Raw genomic sequence first — 26324 nt, forward strand, 5'->3', positions numbered from 1 at the left:
CAAAAACTTTACCGGCAAGACTCCAGTCTTTGTTTGTGGAAGTACACCTCTGATAGCAACGTGCTGGGGAATGTTTATGGGCACTTGTCAAATCAACATAAAGCAACCTGAAATTTCACACCTTTTTGTACAACTTAACTTGTACTGCTCGTTTTTCTCTTATTCAAATATAGACAGTAGTGGTATTTTTATAATATTTGTGTAGAAGTATTTATATTCTATACTTAAGTGAAGTACAGATACCACAATATAATCTGATACAAGTAAAAGTATGCAATCATAGTATTGTCAGTTAAATGTACTGTAAGTACTAGAAGCAAAATTTAAAAAAAAAAAGTCATTATGCAGACCTGCTTCTGTTTATAATGCTATATTAAAAGGTATATTGTATTGTTGTTTATTGTTACTGATCAGGTGGAGCTCATTCTAACCCCTTTATACACTTTCCCATACATTAATCTATAGAAATGCATCATATCTGTATCATATTGTGACATTTTTATCCCCAAAAAGTATCTATTAACTATCGCTATCAAATAAATGTAGTGGTGTTAAAAGTACAATAGTTCCCTACAGTATAAAGAAAATGGGGGGAAAATGGATTTTCTAAAGTACAAGTATCCTGAATTTGTGATTAAATGTACTTTCCACCACTGAGTGTAGACATACTGTAGGTCAGGACAGGCTATTGTAATGTGCCTGAGCAGTGATTACGTCTAGGTCTGTGATAATCATCACAATAAGGTTCACCTCAAGGACAACATGTTATGCTAACATGCACCAGCCAAGAACCGTCCTTCCCTCCAGCCTCAGGACCAGCACAGACTGTCTGTCTGATTACAGAGACACACTCCTCCCCACTGTGCAGGGGACGCTGTGCCCCCCCCCCCAGCATATTATCACACTGTCTGAGGACTGACTCATCCTTGTGTGTGTGTGTGAGATAGAGACAGCGTGTGTTCAAAAGAAACGTCTCCCAGAGACTCCTCAAGCAGACAAAGGTGCCTGTCTTTGCCCAGCCTCAACTGCTCTCTCTCTCTCTCTCTCTCTCTCTCTTTATCTGTCTCCATCTCTTTCTCTCTCTCTCTGGGAGATGCTGACTCAGTGGAACAAAGTGAAAGGAGCTGGTTAAACTCCCTCCTCTACTTGAAACACAACCCTTTGTTTGAGTCAAACGCTGCGCTTTTGAATCCGCTCGCTCTGTATAAGCTTGTTTTGACGCTTGTTCACGCTGGCAGGAGCACATTACAGGACCTGTGTGTTCAAGATTTTTTAAGTGCAGAGCGGAAGCTAATGTGCATCGATGTTTGTCACCCCGGCCGCCTGAGAGTCAAGTTCTTCTTTCAGCCATGAGACGGCTCGGCTGCGCTCGTCAGCAGGTCTGGCTGTCAACACACAGCTCAGGTCATGCAGAACATTCTGACCTTGTTTGCCTGAATTAGACTTTGTAGTTGAGCTGACAATCTGACATGTTTTCTGACAAAGGTTTAACTCTCGCTAAATGTAATATTGATCATGACACTGTCTTGTAAACTGGCGATTTCTCATTTTTTAGTAGATAAGTAGATATGTTTTTAGGTATTTTAGGTAGAGACCTCCTTTCGGTATGTCATTTGTTTTAATCCGCAGGAGCTAGCACAGTGAGTCCCCTCATTCTATCTGTGCTAATGTGACAAATCACAATGTGATTAAGTGAAAGAATTGCGTTAATGCACAAATTTATCATCATGCAGCCTAAAAGCCAAAGGTTTTTCACTGTGTGCTGCATGGTGCAGTAGGATGCACATGGGTAAGCCTGTGATGGAGGATTCAAGAGCAACCCCCATGTGCAGCTACATGATAAAGCATCACACATACTTCTGGGAAGAGTTTATTGACAAGGGAGGAAGGCCGAGTGGGCGGGTCGTAAACATTTCACATTGGATATCAGATCTGGTGGGACAGGGCAGCCTGTGTGTGATTGTGTGTGTGTGTGTGTGTGTGTACCCATCTACGAGTTTGTGTATGTGTGTCCATGTACGAGCGACAACGTGTGCGCTGTTGTGTGAGAGACTGAGTGTGTGGGACATGTGTGGGCGTGTGTGTGTGTGTGTGGGTGAGCAGCATTCCTATCCATCAAAGTCACCAGTGGGCCGCCCTCTGCCTCGGGAGAAAAATGAACCATGCCCGACGTGCTCAGCCTGCTGCTGTTGTTCTCCTGCCACCATTTCCTCCTGATTCACCCTGAGTGGGACAGACACACCTCGCCAGCCATAGCCACGCTACGCTCACAACACCACCACAGGAAGCTGACACACAAAGATGCCTGCATACCTTGCATGCTGATACAGACAGTGTGAATTAATACTTGTGAAAGTCATCATACAAGGAGTGTCTCTCTTTCTGATAGATGCGAGGGTGGCTCTAAAATAATTGGACACATGTACTCAAACACTCATGAACAGGAAAACTGCGTAAAGCACAAGTTCAGTCAATGCACCTGTCTGATGTAAGATACGGCGTCATTTCATGCTGTAAAACTCATGTCTATCTCTTTAACAGTGGGATTTATTTAACCTTCAATGCCACATATTTGAAAAGCACTATACGTTTCTCTATGCTTAGGTTGCATTGCTTTGTAATTCTGATGTAAACTCAAAGAAATTAATATGAATGATGAATATTCAAAGATGTGATGTCCATTCTTCTTGGAGTCAGTGATTTGGACTGACCCGCTCCTATCCCAGCCTTTACTCTTGGTTTTGACTAAATCAGGCCCAGATCTTTCTGTGTCTCTAATTTGATTTACATGTTATCATTGAGATGGTATTGACTACAGCCAAAGTGCCTGTTACTGTAAGTGGATAAAGTTTCTGAATTATGTGGATGTTCAGCCATTTGAATGGACTGTGCAGGCACACTGGTGGATTGTGTAGAGTCCTTTTCAAACTAAGAGAAATTAAACTAGACTCAGAAATATAGGGAATATTTTACTGGTAGTGAGCGATAAGGGTTATGTGGCAAGAGATGTGACAGATTTGTGAGTGTGCGTTAGGGAGGACATAGTAGTTAAAACACACCAAAGTAAATGAGTTCAAAGTAAGAATTTCGAACTGACACTTTTCTTAAGACACAAGGGTTAGTAAACAAGACATGATGAAATAAATAACCATACAGACAATATATATATAATATGATATTGTCATCCAGTAATTGTATCTTTTTTTATTGAATTCCTATTATTTGTATTTCAAAATGTCCTTTTCACAACGTCTGTTCTTATTTCACAATGCCAGTTTTCAAAAATGACGGTTTCATTTCATAATGCCACTTTCAGCACAAGGTCTTTGGCAAACAGGGCCGAGACAGTGATGTAATTGGCTGTTGCTTTGGTCCGAATGACGCAGACCCTCCTATACTACACATCACACGTATGACGTGACCATACTGCATACATTGACACGTGACAAAACACATGCAAGCTGACACATCAAATATATGACATGTAGTATAGGATTCTGTCAGTGAAATTCACATACGCACAGCTGAAGTGAGTTTAATGTATTCATGCAGACGTGGGAGGTCACAGACAAGGTTTGCCCACATGCAAGTCAGTATGTGAATGTTTGCAGTGTGACATATGCAGACAGAATATTATCGCAAAAAGATTCAAGCACACATACAACTCAGAAATTACTGTATGTAACCTAGAATCTGGTGTACCTCTAAAATGTTTTTTTTTTGTGCTGAGAAAATACATTACATCTTAGATATTTTGCTACCTCGATAGTTTGAAGGAATCTGGTCATAGTAGGTGAAAATGTGGAGTGGGATAAGTGTTAAATTTTGGGATTGAGTTCAAAAGGACCAAAGATGCAGCGAAGAGTCACCAGAGAGCAGAGTGAGGAGTTGAGTGGGAGTAGGAAGGGTTTCAGTGTGGACGGGGCCCCCTGATCCCACACCTGCAGAAGGAGGCCCTGTTTGTAGTGCTGCTCGCTCACCCTCCCGGCTCACAGCACAGATGATTGATGACACATCTCCAGCTCTACGGCTTTACACACTAAAGCGGACGACGTGCCAGAGAGAGAGAGAGAGAGAGAGAGTGTTTCAGAGCCTGAGAAAGAAAGAGAGAGAAAATGTGTAAAACGTGCAATGACAGGGGACAAGAAAAGAAAGTGTCACATCAAACTATGATTTAGTCACAGTCACAGTTTACAGTAACTTCTGAACATCCCAGCCAGGAACATCTCAACCAGACCCCCATCTCCAGTATTTGCGAGTCACGACATTCGCCTGAATTTTGCCCTGAAAACTTTTTATTGAAACTTTTTGGGAAGCGGATACGAAGAGGTCAATGACTGATAAATGAATCACAACATCAACTAGAGTACATTCTGTAAAGTGTGTGTTTTCCAGTTGCTGAGTGAGTGATATTAAGCTGCTATTAAATGCAACATCCTCTGTAGATTGAACAGAGCCTCGAGGTACACTGGATGCAGTCCAAGCACTTCACAATGAAACTTGCTGTATTCAGTCTTTGCAGATGGCACATTCATCATATGGCTGATGAGTCATTATGTACATTATGTACTGGTTGTGTTCTGTTTTTATATAACATTTAGAACATGTTAGTCACTCCACCCTTAATCAACACATTCCCAAGCAGCAGGTAAAGTTGACAAGGCGTCCTTTGTGTACCAAGTGTGTAATCAGAATGCCATTTCTCATATCTAGTCATGTTGATCAACTAGATTCTATCGACTTTACCACCTGCAGACAGTGACTACATCATGTAATCACTGTCTCTCTTTTTAGTAACTGTAGCATGGTTGCACTCTGAATATAGAGTTTATTCCCTGACTTGTTTGGTGAAAGGAAAAGTGAAGATGTCAAAAATATGCAAATTCTCTCTTTTGGCGAGTGTTCGATGAGAAGATTGATACCACTCTCATGTCCATTAAGTATGAAGCTATGGGCCAGGAGATGGTTAGCTTAGCTTAGCATAAAGAGTGGAAGCAGGAGGGGAAGCAGTGTATTCACAACTACACCTACCAGCACCTCTACAGCTCACTAATTAATACATCTTAATTAAACGTTTTGTTTACTTAAAAAACGTACCAAAACCTTTTTGGATAGAGCTGGGCTAGCGGTTTCCCCCTGTTTCCAGTCTGTATGCTAAGCTAAGCAAACTGCTATAGCTATCCATATTTAGCATGCACACATGAGAACAATATCGCTTACTCTTGGCAAGAAAGTCCCCAAAAAAGTTGAACTATTCCTGACCGCAATGTTTATAATTATAGCCATTGGCTTGTAGTAGCATAGTAATGTGAATCAGCACACCACTGTGATTTGAGCCTCCACATGAATCCTGTGAGAATACGATGTACCGCTATGGCTTAGCCTATCACGTTTGTAACAGGATACTTCACACGTTCCATATTCTGTCCATGTGCGGCAAACCATTTGTCTTGTTCACAGTCTCTCTGCTGTGTCGTGACGCAGCACGACTCATAGGATGCCGTTGTCCCAAACCCCAGATCCAGGCCTGTCAACCACTTACTGCACAGCCTAATTCAAATGGTGTAAATTCGACACCCCCACAAAGTGGACCTGATAATTGCTGCCTTTTACAGAGCCGGTCTGCTCACACTAAAAGGCCCACAATAGGACTCAGTCTGGAACTGGGCTGAATGTGCTAAATAAGCTAATGAAATCCACCCACAGGACACAAGCCGGGCACGATAAGAACCTTTATAGCTGTGAAACTCGGCCAAGCTGGGAGGGTGTTAGCTCTATCTGTTTGTTTATTTGTCTGTTTGACAGCCCACGGCGTAGCGCCAGAGGGACTGGTGGTCCGACAAAGGTTAGGTGTCAGCGTGGAGTGTATAAAATAGAACAGAGCAGAACAAGAGCGAGAGAGAGAGATATAGAGAGAGAGAGACTGGAGAAAATAGGAGTGAGAGAGAGTGGAGGAGAGAGAGACTCAGGGCAGGAAGTGTGGGTGGCTGGGTAGGTGGTTTTGGCAATGCAGAATGGACTTCTTGCGTATTACTTCTGGTAAAACAAAAGATATGAGTTTTGCAATGGCTCTACCCATTCACTGAGTAGTATCAGTTGTAAAAATGTTGCTCTTTGAGGTCAGCGTGTGGAAGAGGGGACACCAAATCAGTTTAAGAGCAACATGTTGTGATGTGCACCAGTTCTCCCAGCACTTTTACACTGAAAGAAAACAGATAGGAGATAACAGCAGTGAATGTGTGTGTGTGTGTGTGTGTGTGTGTGTGTGTGTGTGTGTGTGTGAAAGAGAGAGAGAGTACAGTACGCAGTGATGAATACCAGATGCAGGCATTTCCTTTGTTGGTGCAAGCAAGTTCAGAACTTGCCAAATCGCCCTGCTCTCCTCCCACACGGTTGAATACTTCCACACACACCCACACACACTCCAGAATCCCTGCCCACTAATCCTCCTCCATCCTGGGCTTAGGGGTTGCCGAAGCTGCAGGCTAATTCAATCTTGGCTGGTGCTCCTCTGTTTTATATCTCTCCTGCTGTGTTTCTGTTCTCCACCCTTGGTCTTTACACTCACAATCTTGCTTAATTAGTTTCTTATTCTCGTCCCTTCACTTTCTATTTTTGCTCTCCTTTACCTTCCACTGTTGTTTTCTCTGCAGCAGTGTATCTGCTCCCTACCGCAGGTCTTTGCACTGCAGTTGACATGCAATAATCTAATCACTGATAGCGAAGGTCATTACGGGTCACATGATCAGGCTGGCAGGTCGTGCAGAGAGTTGATCTCATCTGTGACGTCAGCCCAGAGGAGTGCGCAGTGGCCTTCTCCCTATCACATTCTTAAAATAGCCCTCCCTCCCCACTGACGACGTCATCCATTCCCGTCTCCCTCTGGCTCTGCCGCCCCCTTCTCTCTCTTGCTATCTTTTCACTCCCCCCCTCTCTTCCCCACTCTACCCCCTTTGCTTTCTTTTTCCACCCTCTCCTCCTCCAACTTTCCAGGCTTTGCCGGCCCCCCTCTCTCCCTTTTTTCTTCCTCTTTGCCATCTCTCTGTTTGTGCTTCTTGATAACAACAGTAATTCCATAAAAGAGAGTCCATTGTACTTTATGCTCATTGCTCCCTTGCAGACGGCTATCTCGTAACTGTAGGCCTGAAATTTTAAATATGCTCCGAAACGGTTTCAATCATGGAAACCTCCATTCAGGCTTTCTTCTGAAAAATGATAACAACATGCAAATGAATGCGGCCTTCCCCGGAACACCACTTTCCCAGCACTTTCAAGCGTTGAAATGCCACCGTCATTTCGGAGAAGGGGTGCATTTGGATACTGAAAACAGAATGCCACCAATTACGTACAGTTAAATATTTACTGTGTATGGGTGGAATACCGTGAGGCAAAAGTGAGTCACACAGGGAAGGCTGCACTGACCCTCTGTATCTATATAACTAATGATCAAAGGCGAGGCTTCAATTGAACCCTGTCCACAAGCAAGGCAGTGTTTGTTCTGCTGTGACAACTCCACCGCCCACACCATCGGTATCCTATTGCTCTCAAACACAAGAGGAAATGATGACAACCCATGGCTATGGAGAGTTTCATTCAGACATATAAATTCAGCATTGTAAACGATGACTTAAACACATGACTCTCATGATTAGATATTTTCGATACTACTGTTACTACTACTTTTGTGGATTCTTCCTCTTCTTGGAGGCAAACCAGCACAAAACAGCAAAGTTGTTTATGATAACTAATTCCAAATGCCATTAACTTGAAAAACAAGCAGTGAAATACTTTAACACACATATTTTTAACACACACACACATACGTTCACTTTGCTACTTCCCATACAGCCATATTGTCTTTAAATTTGCGTGTATATTTTTTTTGCTTTTGGCAAAGCTGGCGACGTGGCTCAAGGGATGGCAGTCATGGCCCTCAGAGGATGAATGATAAATAAATGATGAATGATTTTGGTGATCCCCTGACTATTCCTCTAGCGCCACCAGCAGGTCAATACTTTCAAAAATTCAGTGAACCATTTCAACGTCTGCTTGGTGAATTGGCACAAACCTTTGTACAGACATGCATGGTCGTCAGACAATGTATCCTAATTACTTTGGTCACTTTTCCTCTTGTGCCACCATAAGGTTGACATTTGTGGTTTTGAGTGAAATGTCTCACCAACTATTGAATTGATTGCCATGGAATTTGGTACACACGTTCATGTTCCCTCTGGATGAATTGTAATAACTTGCCCCAGCATCAGATGACCTAATAGCTGCAAACGTAATGACATTCATCAGCCTCAGCTGTATTTTGTGTTTAGTACTGATTAGCAAATGGTATCTTACTAATACACTGAACTAAGATGGTGAACATCATAAATATTGCTAAACATCAACATGTTAACACTGACATTGTGACCATGTTAGCATGCTGACGTTAGCATTTAGCTCACAGAGTTGCTAGCATAGCTGTAGACTCTTGATAGAACACAACCCTAGTAGTCGTTTAATCAAGATAATCATCTTGATAGCAACAATAGGTATTTTTGGATTGTAGTAACTTTTTCATAATGTATGTAATATGGAGTATGATGGTATGTAGTTCTCAGGGGAGCTCCCCAGTGGGCAGTTCCTCTCAGGGAGTCCCCAGAAATGTTTGGTCCGACACACCTAATGTGTCAAAGGAGACTCTAAATCATTGTCACGCCTTTATTTTCTGTATTGACGCTTCCCTGTGTATTGGTTGTCTGACACTATGGCATGTCAGGAACCAGAGGCATTTAAAAATAGCCGTTCAAAACCAGAATATTCATGACAACAGACAGAACTCATCAGCTCATATTCAACTGACTCCAGTTATTTGTCATCCCAGTCCTGTCTCTCACCATCAAGCTTATTTTAACCTTCATCAACATGTCTGAAGCACTGAAGTATAAACCAGATGATAACTAACCTCGCTCGCTCCAGCAGGCTTTGGCCTTGTCTATGTTTAGTCATGTCTGTGCTTTCTATTTGATGTTACTTGATACAGCGAGTCAGCCAAATTAGTTCACTGTTAATTAGTCATTTGTGCCTATTTTTACTGTGCCAGCTGACGTGTCTGGTGTTGACTGCTTGTTACGGAAGAGTTTATCGAGCATTCACCAGTGTTTGTCGCACAAAATCAAGAATGTGGATGAAGATTTTGTTTAATCAGACACATTTCTTGGTGGGCTGGCTGTGATGTGCCAAGTTTAGCTGCAGTTTAAAGGGTAATTTGAGACTACAAACGGGGGGTGGAGGCTGTAATTCAATGGTACATGTTGTGTCATCATAAAGTAAAATGTTTTGTCACCAGCAGATCAGGTTAATCCAAACTCTTATCTTTGTGGATGGGAAAATGTCTGTCATGTATTTCAGTTCATGTACAGCATTTTAAGATTTTTCCACTCAAGCTGTTCAGTGTGGTAATCAAACCTGGAAATCAAGTGTCAATCCAGATATGATAAAAGTAATCAGTATTATCACGGCGCTTTGAAAAGGACCTTTATTATCTGTGTTGACATCCACATTTCCCAAGAGCTTGACTCATTGCCACTGACAATACAAATAAATTTAGTGGCTTGCTTCCCTCCAACTCCCTTTTAATGTTAATGTTCTCCGTGATGTCAACCACAATCAATATGATTCTTTGCCCCTGAATTGTTAGCAGACAGTACACTAATAATTAACTAGATGGCTAGTCATGCAGTGTTACATCAACATACTGGATGGCATGTTTTCAGTTATGTGTTATTCTACTGTAATGTACGTAAGTATTTTTATGACAATTCTGCATACATTTGGTCAGTTAGTACTTTGTTAGTGCAGTTTCGTGGTGTCTGTGTGTGCATGGAGCACATTTTAAGATGATATTAAACGACATACCACTAATTTGGAATTAAGAGAAAAGGAATAATTTGACATTTTCTTGACAAATTCGCGTGTATGTCCAGTAAATATTAGCTTGTTATGTTAGCTTAGCTTAGCCCAGGGACTGGAAATGGAGGGAAACAGCTAGCCTGGCTCTGTCCAAAGTTGATGAAATCTGTCTACCAGCACCAGTAATTAACATGTCATATCTAATGTGTTTAATCCGTACAAAAACTCAAGTGAAAAAACAACACACTGTGGTTTTCCAGGGGTTTATGTGCCGGACTATTTTTTGTCTGGGTATAATGACTTCCTGAAGTTTGGTCATCGCTGTTAGGTTGCCAGTCTATCAGAGAGACAGGAAATTACAGTTTTTACCAAATTACCAATAAAAAGTCCAGTACGTAAACCCCCATAATACTACAACTTGCCATGTTACACAATTCTTTTAACATATTTGTAAGTGTGTGACATCAAATTGAATCCTCTCATTTAATGGCACTTTACATTAAATGAGCATTTTCTGAATCTTTGAAGGCTACATGTTGATTAAACATTATGCCCATAAATAGTTACTGTATGTAGAGGTGCTTCTATACTGGAATCCATCCATCTGACCTTCTCAGAGCCGTTTCAAAAAGTGCTTTGGCTGTCTATTTGGAGTCATGGAACAACCCCACCTCCCAAGCCTCCACGTGTGGAGTCAGTCAGTAGCTGCATTCAGAGGATGTCTGTCCTGGGCTGAACTCACGCGAAACACACACTCGCAATAAAAGCTATTTGCTACATGGACTGCATGTTACAACACAGCAGTCAAAAGCAGGATTACAGGGGTTGTTGGTGAAATAGGGTAAAGTTGAGTTTTGGACTTCTGCTGTGTAAATGACCCTGTGTGTAACGCTATATACTGTGGACATTTGATTTACGGCCAATGTCATTGCCGTGGTGTCCCAGATGCTGTGAGATAGGAAAATCCAAAGTGGAAGAGATAGAGGGATCAAGGGGGGAGACGATGAAGGAAGGTGGAGCGGAAAGAGGAATCCAGCAGGGGTTCAGTGGGAATCTACATGGGCATTTCCTCATTTGATAAAGAAGACGGCAACGGTATGCAGAATATTATCTGTCACATATGTCACCTATTGTTGTTTTTATAAGATCAAATAAATCCTTAGTTGACATATGATACTGTTCATTAATGTTCTTAACAGGAGCCCGGTTTAAAAGATGTCTCATGTATATTGTTTGTACTACATCATCACATGTTGACCAGTATAAGCTCTTTAGTTGGACCCTATCCCACCCAAAGGAGCTGTTAAGGGCCACCAGCATGCGGCCCCGGCTCTGGAATCCAGGCCTTGTCTGTCAGAGCTGATCCGTGCGTGTTCAGGGAGTTATTTCTGCCTGCTTTGGGTGTCCTAAGTGGAAACTAGCTTGTTGGCATATTTTCCTATGGTGCCTCAGCGAGGACGCTTGTGACTATGAAGCCACAATGAGTCGTCAGTCACTCTGGGGACAGCAGCAAGCGTCACCCAACACAGAGGGATTAGTTGGACTGGTGAAGGTTAAAGGGGAGCACATTTACACCAGTTATCTTGCGAAGTGTGCCACATGTCATTTGATTTCTGTGTTCAGTGTTAGTTTAGTGTGCCAAACCTTCAGATGAACTGTTTGAGATGTCTGGACGTAAATAAAAATATGTATGACACAGCATCAGAATCAGAATCAGATACAGCATGACATGACAACATGGTTTCAGAGGGGTGTGTGTTGCCTCCCAAATTTCTCTTTTTGAGTGACAGGGCATATAACACAATGATAAGAAAGCACAGCATTTGGTCACATATAATCAGACAAAAAGTTATGGGCTTCATTTTAACTGTGATGGATCGCCTAGGATGGACATTTCTGCTGAAGTTGTTTTTCATATGTAAATAAGTACAGGTGAATTTCACATCGCACAAACCATAATATACATTCAATTACGCCTACCGTGTGCCACCAGACAAATTTGTATTGGCACAAAGACAAGTACTCAAAACAACGTGTACCCATCCCATGTGTCCTTTTCAACCGACTTCATGTGTGACTCAACAGTGCACCCTTCTTTACATAATGCCACAAACTGGACAGTGTTGTCACTTCGCTGTATATGAATATGAAGTCTGTTGCTAAAAAGTACATCACAATGGATGCAATTACTTTTGTATTTTCTCAGGACTTGTGACATCATCACTGAGATTTCAAGAAATTCAGTCAGTCAGTTGGAAAGTTTCAAAACAGCACAGGTGGCAGAGCAGATACCATGACATGAATGTTTCGACACAGCTCAAGAGGAAGGAAAGGCACCCCGGAGGTGCTCCTCTGGTGTTATTTACACTCTGTCTCAATTCCTCTTTTGGCATGTTGTGGTTGAGAATGTACACACGCACACACACACACACACATGCACAGACACATAACAGGGCCCTCACCTGTGCAAACCAACTAGTAACCGACTGCACTTTCATGATCAGTGTGTGTGTGTGTGTGTTCATGTGCTCTCATGTGTAAACGCGTCCTCACGTGCCCAGGCATATCCAGTAGACGTTTTGGAAATAGGGGGCAGAGCAGTTTAAGCCAGCTACAGACAGTCCACAGGAAAATGTGTGTGAAAGAGTCCCAGGAGGAAGAAAAACACACCCGGGGCCTGATGGACAGATCACATGGGACTGAGTGATCTGAAAACAGGAGGAAAGAGTGCGCAATCTCTTGGACAGGAAAATTGCCACCATCCAAGAGATGACTAACCCTGCAAAAGGACAGTGGGGCAATCAGACGTCATCTGCACTGAGGGATCAGCGTTTGGTCCCTTGTTTGGGAAGAGTCAAATGTCTGGGCCAGGATTAGCGGCATTCAGCTGGTGCTACTGTTAGCTTTGGTTCACAGCTGTCAGCTCAGGTGCCGCCCCCCCACCCCACCCCACCCCTGCAGGGGCTGTGGGTGTATCATGACTCTAACATGAACTTACACAAGTTACACAAGTGGCAAGTGTACCACCTGTCTGCCATGATGATCAATCACTGTGTGATGACTAGGTTGCCAGCCCATGTACAGCAATGTTTCCCAACCTTTTTTTGTCAGATGTACACAACTCTGTCAAATGAACTTAAATACTCCATCATTGACACTTATTATAACCATTTATTTATCACTTTTAGCTATTTCACAATTTATCCATGACTTTTAGCTCACTATTTCAACTTCTCGGCTTGCTTGCTAACTAGTTTTCCTGCACTCTTAAAAGTAGCGTTCAGGTGTTATAGATGAAGTAGGGATATAGTTGTAAATTACATTTTTTGAAGTTAGTTGAGCTACTCCAAAATCTTTCCATCCCCTAGCAACTGCCGAGGTACCCCCTGGGATACACGATCCCCGACAACCCCTGTTTGGGAATCATAGATGTAGAGCAACAGATTTAAAGCACGCAGCTCAGCATATTTGCTGTTTTGTTGGTAATTTGAGAAAAAAAACACATGAGAAATGTAAAGCCAGACTGAAGTGACCCTGTTCATCTGCCTCATGACTAAACATAGATCTGTGCTTTCTGTCAGCAGGGGCATGAAAGGCCAAGCTGCTCTCGTCACACTCCCTTGAAAAGCACCAGCATGCGTGTGTGCGTGTGTGTGTGTGTGGCTTGACCTTGTCTTACCCTATACCATGACACTACTTTTGAAATCTCCCTTTTCTATCTGCACCTATCTAAAACACTACTTGCACCCTCACAGGCATACACGCCTACTCACGTTGAACTGTACTCGCAGGTTGGGTCCCACCCTGCTGATGCACTCTCCTGAACCCTCTCGCATGTGACACCTCTGGTTGGAATGCCAAACAGCTACAATCCCCATTGTCAGTAGCTTCGGGGGAAGATGGATATTTTACACATCTGTCCCGGAAAAAGTCAGCCACGCGTCATCCCTTATATTCTTTCACACACACACATGCACAACCTTCACTCATTTTCTTTATTCAATCTTTCTTCAAGGGAAGATTTCATTCCGCTTGCATTGCCTTCTGTTGTTGTAAAATGTGCATGAAACCACTCAAATCTGCTAATTAGGGCCTTGAATTTACAATAAAAAGGAAAAGAGGATGTTTTCCTTTGGTAATGTGTAATTGAGTGAAGATCATCAAAGCACTGCAAAACTGGAAACAGACCGGGGATATGGAATAACTCCAAGCATGATTTAAGCAAATCTGCAGCTTTTTTTTTCCCACCGCTTATGTAAATCCATGAAGTGGAAGAGCATCTTTGAACACAGAATAGACCTGTCTCTTTAGTGTTGTGCCGGTATGGCCCAGGTTCACAAGACAATATGTCCCAAACAAGAACAGCTTCATGTTTCATCGATGCATAAATGTATATTTATTTTGAGCAGGGTTTTTTTTGTATTGTTATTTTGGTGTGGAGTCCGTGTAGGTGGTAGATATGCAGTAACCACCCCAACCACATGGTAATTAAGCTTATAGGTGAGTATAATGGTACTTTTTTTTTACCTGCACATCTTTGGCTGCTCATTTCAGTGTGAATATGCATAGACACACACATGAGGACGGAAAAGCACTCTTCGCCCTCTCCCACAAAAACACTCACAGTGCAATGATTACCTGCCTTGCCACTCAGGGGCCATTTGCTGTTACCACAAAGCTGATTATCTCACCCCTACAGCAGGCTGCGTTTGCGGCTTTGCGATTTTCTCCCAAATGCCCACACTGCTATTTGTAGAAATGTTACCTAGCTGGCACAAGCTGAAATATGTTTGTGTTTGTGTGGATGTTTGCGTCTGGGTGAGTGTTTGCGTCGGTGCCTGTGTGTGTGTGTGTGTGTGTGTGTGTGTGGTGTGTGTTTGGCGGGTGGGTGGGTGTTTGTGTGGAATGGAAGGCTGTAAGAATGGAGGGATGGATGACACAAACAGGGCAGAGTGGTGGGAGGCTGGTGTCAGGGCCCTACTCCTACTACCAGGCTGGATGCAGTATCTGACAGCTGACTGAGAGTCTGCAGGCCCCCTCTTTACACAGTCCCACCAAAAGGTTAGCACTTCAATCAGCCCCGCTCTCTGGATGCCTCTCTTTCTCTCTTACCGCTGCAGAGCCTCAATTCGCCCCCCTTGATGCACACTTAGCCGTGCTTGACCATATCTCGCAGGTGGAAATGTAGTTTTCACACACAAGAAAGCAGCCCCAAAACTGCATCTATGTATCTGCACCACATGACATCCACAGTATATTAAAGTTCCAAGGCAGATGATTATGCACGCTGGATGATATGTGTAATTTTGGTGCACTTTGGTGTGTGGAAAATTGCCATCCCCAGTCATAACTGACTCATTGCTCAAAGCGTTAAAATTTTCCGGACCTCTAATTTCCTCTCAGTTCCCTCTCAGGTCTCTAATTTGCCATTACACATCAGGAGCTCTCAATATCCTGTGGCCTACCACCTGCCACTGGAAAATATTTTCTCTGCAGATGATCAAAAATTGCAATCAAAATATTATTTAACATGACAAGACTAGATGGGCGCCTGCACAGCGCAGATGAGAACAAAAAAAAACAAAAACAGGACAAACAAGACAAACAGACAAGTGTTTCGGCCCATTGCAAGAACTCTTTGTTCACTGATTCAATCGAAGCGTGACATTACTTCCTGTAAATGAGTAATCCACACGTCTCATATCTTTTGTTCAAATCAAAGGTATGTGTATCTTGATGTTTTTTGCAGAGTCACAGCACCAAAATCTGATTACTCTTTCATAATGTGTCATCTGTCACTACTCGTTTCATGCATAACTTCCTTATTATTCACCTATTACACTGTTTTATCTTTTCATAATCGGGCCTGATAAATTAACAGGTCTCCCAATGCTGTCAGCTCCATGAATTATCATTAACATGAGGAGTGAAATGTCAACGGGGGGGGTGCATGTGAAGTATGTCCCATGATTTCATGAAGCTAATAGGAGCATTGATAGGAAAGAGATTAAAAGGATTTTGGTTTGAACATCCACTAAGAGGCTCTCATCCGTGTTTCAAGTCTCATGAGGTTAAAGTCACTCCAGCCGGTGACTAAGCCTGTATCAAGACTCTCTGAAGGCAGGACGTTCATACAGCATACAGGAAAATATCACGCTGTCTCGCAGCCAGTGTGTGTCTTGTTGGAGTCTCTGTCAGTACATAAAGAAAATCCTGTGCCCAATTCTTTCCATTGGCTTTATGATTCATTTTATAGCATTCCAGCGACAGATGCCTGGGCACAAGCCTAACTTTCCCCTGCTGACTTTATGAAACTCAAATCTATTTCCATTATGTAATTCTTTACTTTATTTTGTCTTATTTTTGTTGAGCACTGCCTTTTTCTTTGCAAATTAATCTATTCTATTAATCTATTTTTCATTTAAGAAACATTTTGTCTATAAAATTTCAGAAAATAATGAAAAACAGCTTCAGATTGCTTGTTTTTTCCAGTGCTGAAACGATTAGCCCATTGATCGATTAGTCAACCATTTTAACAATTGTTAATAATGTCAAGAAATAAGGCTAAGAGTCTACAGCCACACTAGCGGCTCTGTCAGGATGTGCTTAGGTACAGCGGTGCTTTGAGCTAAGTGCTAACATGATGATGTACAGCAGGTCAAGTTTACCACGTTAACCTAATCTAACCTAAAAGTTTAGCATGGTGGCATGCTAACATTCTAATTAGCACTAAACACAAAGCGCAGCTGAGGCTGATGGGAATGTCACTAGTCTAGCAGGTATTTGGTCATGAACCATAGTATTGGACAAATTACATTTTTTACCTGATGATGGAGCTAGATGAAAAGTTAAGAGATATCAAAATGATTGCAATTCATCCTGAGGGAGACGTGAATGTCATATTTCATGGCAATCCCAAAACGAGACCACACTAGAGATAAAGTCAGGGGATCGTCAAAGTTAGAGATAGATCATCTGGGAACCATGAATGCCTGTAAAAAATCTTGCACCAATCCATCCAGTAGTTGTTGGAATATAATAATAATAATAATAATAATAATAATAATAATAATAATGATGATGTAAGTGACAATTTGAAGACTTGGTTCTGGGTAACTGTGATGGGCATTTTCACCGTTTCTCACTTTTTTTGACTAAGTGAAAAATCTTTAAAATAGTCGATCATTAGTTGCAGCCCTCGTTTTGTATGACCAACAGTCTAAAACCTGCAGATATTCATTTCACAGAGACACGAAACAAATTCTCACACCTCTTGCTTGATAAATAGCTTGAACAGTAAATCCAATATCATAACTGTTGATGAGTCATTTTGTGTTGATCGACAAACTGCTTCCACCCTCCACCACTACATTTTTTTTACCTTACAATCGTTTAGCTGTCGGTGAAATCAAAGACATCCATGGGCGTGGGCTCCTTTAAAGCTGAAATCTCACAGAAGAATACACTGCACTACTATCATCTCAGAACTGACATCATCCGAAATATGATTCACATGGGCTGCTCTCCTTTATTCCTGCTCTGGTCGACTCAGTAAATATGGCCCAACGAGCTCTCACAGAGCTGGGAGCTGCTGTGTGTTAAGAGTACCACTCAAACGATGACACCGCGGATTGTCATAGCATGCATCATGTTATTCTCTCCCGGGTGCAGACGGTGCAATCTTTTAATTACAGTACATGGCCATCCATGGGAGATGACTTATTATCACTGCCCTGAAACACCAACGAGTGGCTCTTGACTAAGGGCTCTCACTGGATTCTCATCGTGCTTTATCAATGTACAGCACTTCAGCACCCGGGTCAGACAGTTCGTTTATGAGACATTTCATTAGGCTGTGTGGCTGAGGCAGCTGGACAGATGATGGAAAAGTTGAATTTAGTTATTTCAACGCTGAATGATTCCTCGTCACTGAAAATGCATACAATGGCAAACCTACAAGACTGGGTCCTCAATGACTTCTTCTTTTCCAGAAACATTGAGAACGTCCTGCACTCTGTTTTAGCTACATGACTGCACACAAACCGAGAGAACCGAACGTGCACATGGAAAGCACATGGTAATTTTCTGCTTTGCCTTTCGATGAGAGTGCTGTTAAAAGCGCGGAGCAGGAAAAAAACAGAAGGAATAGAACTTGGTTTCAACATCCCCTATCATAAATCTGGATTAAAGAAGTGGTGGTTTTGACACGGCCGTTTCATCTCGTCTGTGTGGAGCGTTACTCGCAGGCCCCGGGGCTGACGGATGAGTGACTATGAGTGTGTATTGTTTATGTGTGTGTGTATGCAGCTGGGACGAGGAGGGTTTGATGAAAGAGACAGACAGATTGGAAAGGTGAACAGAGAGCAGGATGTGTGAGGTGTTGAGAACTCTTTTTTATTATTAATGGATACTGACCTGAGTCAGTGTGCAAGTCTGTACATGCTTAATCGGTGGGAAAAGATATTTCAACACATTTGACAGTTATGAAACATGCTGTTATTTGTCTTCACTGATTATAAGTATATTTGCTTTCTGAACTGGAAAAGGTCTTCCTGTTTTGAAGTGAGAAGTCAGACCTCTATGCAGATAATACTGCTTTAAAACATGTAAGCAGCAGTTTCACCATGAACATGATCTTGAGAGCATTTCTGTGTAAACACTGGTACTTCCAGTGTACTTACACTTGTTAAAGGCCCTCGAGAGTTTTGACATTCAAAATAAACTGGTTGTGGTTTCAGCTCTGAAAGCCTCAAGTCGGCACGTGAATGAGGTCAGCGCCTCCTGGAGTGAGTCTGAGCTGAAACCTGTGGTTATGAAACAAGAGAAAGGCCCAGTTTTCCACAGGATGGGCAGTGAAGGACTTTTCCTGGCTTTGTCACAGAAGCCTGAGGTCATCACTCATAACAAACAAGCGCTGCCAACACATTTAAATCAAGGCAGTGACTGAGGGTTCCAAATAACTCCAAACCACAAGTGGGCTTGCAACATGAAAAGCGACTAAGCTTTCCCCAGAAACAGGAGCTGGTGCACAGCAATACACTCAGAGGATCCTGCTTTTAAAGGAGTTATCGGGAAGGAAATGACACCCAGCAGTGGTTCTATGACTCTTTCCCTGAAACTGTAGTTTGACGAGAAGTAGAAAAGTCTGATCAGCTGAAATGCTCTGGTGCAAAATATAGCTGATGTCTGCTGCCACCAAGTGGCAGAAACACTCACTACATAACAAACTGCCATAGAAGTTCTTCTTTATTTGGGTTGACTTCCACGCAACATGGCAAGTCTGCTTAATGAGAAAAGCTTTTCCTGAAGACAATGTGTGTGTGTGTGTGTGTATATGTGTGACTACTGTAAGTCCTGCTGATGAGCTTTAGTTTTGAGCAACACGGGTCTGTGCTGTTCACAACAGCTGAATTATACAAATCTATGGGCGTCGATTAGACTCAACTGTGTTTGTGCACTGAAAATACTACATATGATCATCATTAAGTAGAATGAGGGTCAGATTTAAAGAAAACACTACAAACTCCACCACGGGGTAATTCCAAATAAATTTATTTTGTAATTTTATCCACTGTACAAAGCAAGAATGGAATCCTCTGGACACTGACGTGACGGAGCTGGAAACACAGATGGACCATTGATTTCCATCAAAGAAACAGAAAAGATTACCTACAGGGTGGGGAAAAAAAACAGTGACTCAGTTTGAGGAACAGAGCACATAAACAATAAAAGTGACCTCTAATTTCTTGTCAATATTTCCATTTTTAAATCATATTAACTGTAAATGCTCCTGCATCATTATCCTGCTACATTAAACTAACTAAGATGACATCTCTAATAATAATCAGATCACGGTACAGCAGCTGAGATGTCGTACCACAGGTCTACTCCAGAGCCTTGACGATGGCCTCGTTGGCCTCTATGCTGATCTGAACTTCTGCCCTCGCTGCCTCGTCAGATGTGCCAGCCAAGTCAGACTGGGCCCTCTCCAGGTTGGCCTTGGCAGCCTACAAACAGACAGAAAAAAAAGAATGCGTGACAATGAGAAATAGAATAGGAAAGCAAATGATAAAGCCCACAATTGAGATTTTGCTTTGATGCAAAATCACACACATCCTCATCATCTGTTACCCAACTTACTAAAAGACGCCTCGACCAGGTTAATTATCCTGTTATCCAGTAAAATCACAGGCCCAAGAGTCGAGGCAGGAAAAGAGCCTGCAAAGCTCTACTCATCCTAAAAAGGCTAATTGTGATGTAAAAGTCTGAATAGGAAGGCAGAGCAACAGCGAATCAAAAGTGGGGAGTAAGACGAGCAGAGAAAATCCCCACTGCCTCTTTGCTCTGAAAGCTCCATTTGTCACAGTAGTGATTAGAAACGAGAAATGCCAAACATAGCTGGAAGTTAAAGGTCTCCCAGTAGGGATTTGACACATCTGCTATAACTCAACAGTGACTGACCTTTCCCTCCTTATTAACAGCGTGGGCCCATGTGCATTTTCACTGCAGAGTGGAAGACAACGAGGAAAAAAAATAACTCATTTACTGCTATGAAGTCAACTTGACAGTGACTCTGGCACTGCCCAAGGTCAAAGACAGAGACCTCCATGGCGAGTGCATAATGACGCAGCCTAGCATTAACAAGACTGACATTTAAACAAGGACTCAACACTGAAGTCCAACTGCAACACTGATCAGGTGGATAATCATCAGCTGGGAGGAGCTCATCAGCACAGAGGATCACAATTAGAGAGGAAACAATCTACTGCGAGTTCAAAGAACAGTCTCTGCTGTCAAAGATCACGTCCCGGCTGGGACACAAACCTGCCCTGGATCCATAATTATGCATGCCTCAACAAATTGGATATGGACACCCATCACACAAATCCCATTAAGATAGAAAAAGATCCATAAAGGATTGACTAACACACACTAAATTGACATTATGAAGACATAATTTGAGTGGTCCCTGCCCGATGTTAAGAGTGAAAGTACAAGTAGACCGCTCCAATAATCTCACATGTTCCAAATGTGGCAAAGCAGATGTCTCAGTTTAGAAACGACGGTAAACCAGATCTGACCACATGTGTGTGACATTCAGAGCTCATATTCCAAAACTTCTCTCTGTACAGTTTGTGACAAAAATGTACTTCACATGTACTTGGCGGGAAGATACTGACTAACTTTTTGAACTGATAAAGAATGAAACCAACCCTTGACACACACCATCATAATATCGAAGGAGAAATTCATCTTTTTGAACACATACTTCCACAGTGGAATCAAAGTTCAGAGCTAAACTGCAGAACAACAGAGCTGTTCAGGATTACAAACACTCAAGGACACCTCAGGTACAAAGATAATTGCTGCTCGTTCTTTTGTGAAGTAAAAGTTAAGAAAGTAAGAGCCATTTAAAGTCTATTTTTAAATAGAACAAATATGGAAAAAACAACCAGCCTCTGAACATAAATTATCCAAGCTTTATCATTTAAATGCAACAAAAGGAAATAAAAAGTTCAAATGACTAGTATAAATAACTCTACATGACTCCCTTGTGTTGTGATATTCTGAACCTCAGTCCTCAAGTTCAAAGGCTGTGTTCCTACTCTTATTTTACAGGCATTAAATGCTACAAATATCGATCCCTAGCTTTTATGGGTACCCAATTAAAAACATGTAGTATTAGATCATAACCCTTCACACTGCTTACAACTAAAGGAGATCAATACCAATATTAGTTCAAATCATTAACGTAAATACAGGGTGGCTGCAACTAATTACAAGATCACCTGTACAGTATAAACACAATCCAATCATTGAATCCTGCATTAAATACCGCTGTCAAGAAGGTGTTTATCCATTTTGTAATAAGGTAATTTTACCATTGTTCATGTTATTGTGTCCTCCCCTATTTTTCTGTATTGATTGTAAACTGAACATTTGACCACATACCAGTGACTGGGGCTGTCTCGTTGTGATGTTTTGTTGCATGGTGCAGCAGCATGTAATTATATTTACCTATTCCATTTTGATGACCACTTCACCACCTGAAGTATCTTGTGTGATGACCCGAACTTGCTAATCTTGCCCTCTTGTAATTAAACAATGCAAAAGACCATATCTATATCTCTATATTCTGTCAAACCTTTCATTACGTGTAATTTCTTTTAACATAAAGATGTAGTCTGAGTTCTATAAGCTCCTCATGGGTGGATCAATGTAGGCTACACAAAAAGCAAATGCAATAAGTAGCGCAGATACGGTTGAAAGATATGGACGACATCTATTACAGTATGCAGAATGATTTTGATAAATAAATTTATCTTGATACAGTAAAAATCTTGAATCTAAATTGAGAAAGTGTTTGTAGCTAAAATAAGATATATGCTGATTGTATTTTGAATTTCATCACATTCATTCAACAATTCTGTGAATCCAATATCGCTCATTGATTTGCAACATTTCCAACAAAGGCTTAATAAATCCAGACATATTAAGGGTTAATAAAGTGTACTGTAAAATACAGTTAACAAGTTCTTATCTCGTGGTTTATAAGGTGATACTGCCAAACATTAGTGCAGATGCTGCTCTAGTATGTATGCGAGTGGAGTGAGGTTGACATTATACTCACAGCGATGTCCAGCTGGTCCAAAGGAACCGCCTCCTCAGCCAGCAGTTGCACTGAAGAATCAGCGTTGACTGTTACTGACCCACTGCTCACTGCGTGCACGCACGCACACACACACACACACACACACACACACACACACCAGCGTAACTAAACATGCCAATATACAGTCATCTTCACTGTTTTATAACCGATGCAATGTACCAGTTATAGAGCCAGGACGTGCTTCCTCACTTCCAGGCTAGCTTCTGTTCCACAGTTCATCTTTGTGAACAGCTGAAACATAATACCTGGGTATTCAGTCTACATTCTAAGCTTAATAGGCATCTTCTAAAAAAAAAAGAGGAACTTAATAATTTAACAAAGATAAATATTATTGACTTGTTAGCATTATAGAACTACAGCTTCCATGAGTCTGAGATACAGACACACTGTTAAATCCAGGTGGACGGCAGAGCTTTTTACTAGCAAAATCCACTGTTACTGCTAATGACTTAGCTTGGAATATGGAAAGAATGTAATTTATGATGTTTCAGCTTTTCAATGACCAAAGATCAATGATAAACAATTGTATTTAACAATGTGGGTGCTTGCCTGAAAGTGGTGTACAAGATGTACGCCAGCTTCTCTAGACTTAGCCTGACATCTAATATCTTAAATGAATGACAGAGCAGATATTGATATTTGAATACCTTGAGCTGAGAGGCACATTGAAAAGAGAAAAGACACCAAACTGAGATGGTTCTTATTGTACACACATCAACTACTGTGAAAATGTAAAAGATGGTCATCTGATATTTTGGTTTACTTTGTAATAATGTGTAACAAAGCTTTATTTGCCTGAACAGAGATGCCACTGTTTGGTGGTGTTACAGTTAGGAACAATTCATTTGAACAGCAAGAGTATTAAGTCGAGGCCTTTAGGGTAGGCCTGACCTCAGTCATTCACCTTCATTTATGTAAATAAAAAGCATACCAAAAAATTTGACAGAGGAGCCATCGTCACTGATGACTGTGACAATACCGGGCCTGAGCACCTGCAGGGTTGGTACGTGGGCAGGAAGAATACCGAACGCACCAGTAAGTGTAGGCACGTCAACCTGTTTCACACTGGCCTCTTTGAAATACACCTGGAGAGTGGAGACAGGGGATGGAGAGATACAGTCACTGACTTGTAGACTGTTCTGCAAAAACATCAACAAATGGTGACTGAACAAAGATGCAGCTCCCAGACTGTAAACTGTAGAATTTGCACCATCAATTTAATGTGGTCTCTCACCTTCCTGTTTACTTTATATGCAACATGATTAGAATTGGATGAAATACATCAGTTCTGCAGCAGAATGTGAAACTAGACTCCTAAATCTGGAGAAACAGTGACCGTGCTTGTGGGACGAGGTTTAACCACTGACGTGAACCTCAAGGTTAGAGAGCTCTCCTTTTCACACACTTCACCTTAAGCTCACGACACACATTAAAAACATGTGTACTAAACTGTTTTAAGGTTGCGGCCCTAGAAAAGAGCATTGCTTTAATTGTACCGTTTCGCAAAGTGTACTTTGCCACGAAAATTCAGTGAATGACAGCTAGGTTGGCCATCGTTAGCTAGCTAAGCTAAACCCTTCAGTGACAGTGCAAGCTCTAACGCTCTATCTGAACTGCATGCGTGCATTAACTACAAGACTAAGTGTAGCAATAACAGCAAAACCATGCATTAATACAAAACTGCTAAATGACCCCAGAGTCAGACTTTTCTGCAAACTGAGTCGGTGCATTTCAACGAGAGACTAAGCTAGCAGTACAGCTAACTGGGCCCGAGAAGCCTCGCCAATAACGTTAACGTTAGCTAGCTACCTTTGACGGAGAGGCGAAAGTGAAGGACATCTGCGGGGCACCGGTGGCGACCTCGGCGTAGGAGCGAGTCTGCCTCAGCACGGGGAGAGCACGGCGGAGAAATCTTGCTGCCATCATGTCTGAAAATCTGATTTTATTCAAGTACAAGTGAATGACAGAGATCCCCAAGCCCTTGCGTGAAGGCAGTCGGTGTGCGCTTGGTAGGACAAGGACGTTGGTAACCTACCCATAAGGCTTTACGGTGGAGCAAAGGATGTAGGGTAGTGAAGTTTGTTTTTAAAAATAGCCACGCAGTCAACATACGGTAAGGTTTAGGTTGTTGTGGATTAGTTGTGAATTTAGGCAGTCATGTATCTGTTTATATGTTACTGTTTCAGCTACTGAGTCAGAAATACTATTCAGTTTTCATTCTTATTATTTAGTGAAGAGTAGCCCATTTTGTTAAACGTTTATTTCCCACGTTTACTGTTTTTCGTGTTTGAAGCTACTTAGCACTCACCACCAATAGATGGCGCCAAAACCACGTGTCATATATGCTACACAGGCGTCAACAGATGGGGACCCACTAGTCTGGTCTGGGACCAAATTTTTGTTGCTCTTATGTATGTCACTTGTCTGGCACTTAAGACCACACACACACACACACACAGACTAACAGACTTGCTTCAGCATTTTCCCCACTGCAAGTGACTGCATATAACTAACGTAAAATAAATAAAGACTAAAACACTAATACACTTAAATATGCAAAGAGCACAAAAGGGAAGCCTTACAGTTGCAAAATGTATATAAAAAGAGGGAAATACAGTTTACATTCATGGCGACACTCAGACTTCCCCGGCACAGTGTCTGTGTATGTCTGTGAACTCAGCAGCGGGCTAATTTTGAGAAACCTTTCAATCACTCAGCTTTACCTCACTCCTTGCGTCACGTGGTGCGCCTGTGACTGGGTGGTGGGCGTGTCTTAAACAGTGGGGTTTCATTCATAAATACTTTTAGCTTTAAAATCCACATTAAAGTGTCCACAGAAGAGTTTCGTGTTATTGGCTTCGCCCCTCCACCCCTTCGTGGACCAGGCCAGCTGAGTAGGTGAGTGCTACCTTTGCCGCATGCCCGCTCGTCTGTTTGTGCAGCCAATTCAAACCGTGAGCTGCCGTCTCTGACGGTGTCACCGGACTGATGAAAAATCATATCAGGCGCCTGTGAAATATCGAGATGGCATATTTGTTAACCTCGCTACGTTGGTCGGAGTATATCTGGTTTTCATCCATTTTTAAAGTTTACTATCGGCTTCATTTCATCACGTAATGTGATGCGATTTTTTTTGTTTTCTCGCAAAACGATTTGATCCATAAGGAAACAGCTGCCAGAGACGGAGCTCATTATTATTTTGTTCCGGCGGAAGAAAAAATATTGCAATACCGAGCAATAAGAAACGGGATGTTTTCTTTTGTGCGACAGTTTGTCACTTTAAACAGGATATTACAAGGTCCAAAATGAACCATTACAATTGCACTTTATTCTAGGCAGGTATTGTGGCAATTATGGCACGAGATACAAATGGCTACTCGACGCGACAACGATATACGACTGTATAATACCAGTAATGCAGCTGGTGGCCTATAACAGAGATTTTGTAAAGCATGACGGGATATGCCGTTGCTGGGACACCCGTGTCTCACCATCTGCTCCATCAACTAATCAATACAACAATCTTCAGAATCAGAATCAGAATCAGAAACTTTTTATTGCCAAGTAACATACATTACAAGGAATTTGCTGTGGTCTGAAGGTGCTATTGTTCATAGAAGTAAGCAGTTCTCAATAAAGTACTATGCTCAAATTATTTTCATAGCTTACTTTTATAAATGTGGTTGTTTCTCCTAAGTTTCTTAAGGAAGGAAAGGCAGCCATGTCTAACTAGACTACCTGTGGTTAT

General features: G+C 41.9%; 1 protein-coding gene across 1 annotated transcript; it reads right to left on the minus strand.

Annotated features, from left to right (window-relative positions):
• Window positions 1-19439: 19439 nt before the first annotated feature.
• On the minus strand, window positions 19440-24595 carry atp5f1d (ATP synthase F1 subunit delta). Its single transcript, XM_070909036.1, has 5 exons — window positions 24386-24595; window positions 23508-23661; window positions 22535-22623; window positions 19781-19910; window positions 19440-19572 (listed from the first exon to the last, which is right to left on the minus strand). Exons 1-4 carry the CDS (start codon window positions 24500-24502, stop codon window positions 19788-19790), a joined length of 483 nt encoding a protein of 160 aa, XP_070765137.1. The 5' UTR covers window positions 24503-24595; the 3' UTR covers window positions 19440-19572; window positions 19781-19787.
• Window positions 24596-26324: the final 1729 nt, after the last annotated feature.

This window comes from Enoplosus armatus, chromosome 7, assembly GCF_043641665.1.
Source record: "Enoplosus armatus isolate fEnoArm2 chromosome 7, fEnoArm2.hap1, whole genome shotgun sequence".
Lineage (NCBI taxonomy): Eukaryota > Metazoa > Chordata > Actinopteri > Centrarchiformes > Enoplosidae > Enoplosus > Enoplosus armatus.

What these genes read in the sequence shown, in the direction of transcription:
- atp5f1d (XM_070909036.1), bottom strand. Translation starts at nt 24,502, where the DNA reads ATGATGGCAGCAAGATTTCTCCGCCGTGCTCTCCCCGTGCTGAGGCAG. An exon ending in CTCCTCTGTCAAATTTTTTG is followed by an intron (nt 22,624 to 23,507) that starts GTATGCTTTTTA and finishes GCGTGCACGCAG; the next exon opens with TGAGCAGTGGGTCAGTAACA. An exon ending in TGGACCAGCTGGACATCGCT is followed by an intron (nt 19,911 to 22,534) that starts GTGAGTATAATG and finishes GTCTGTTTGTAG; the next exon opens with GCTGCCAAGGCCAACCTGGA.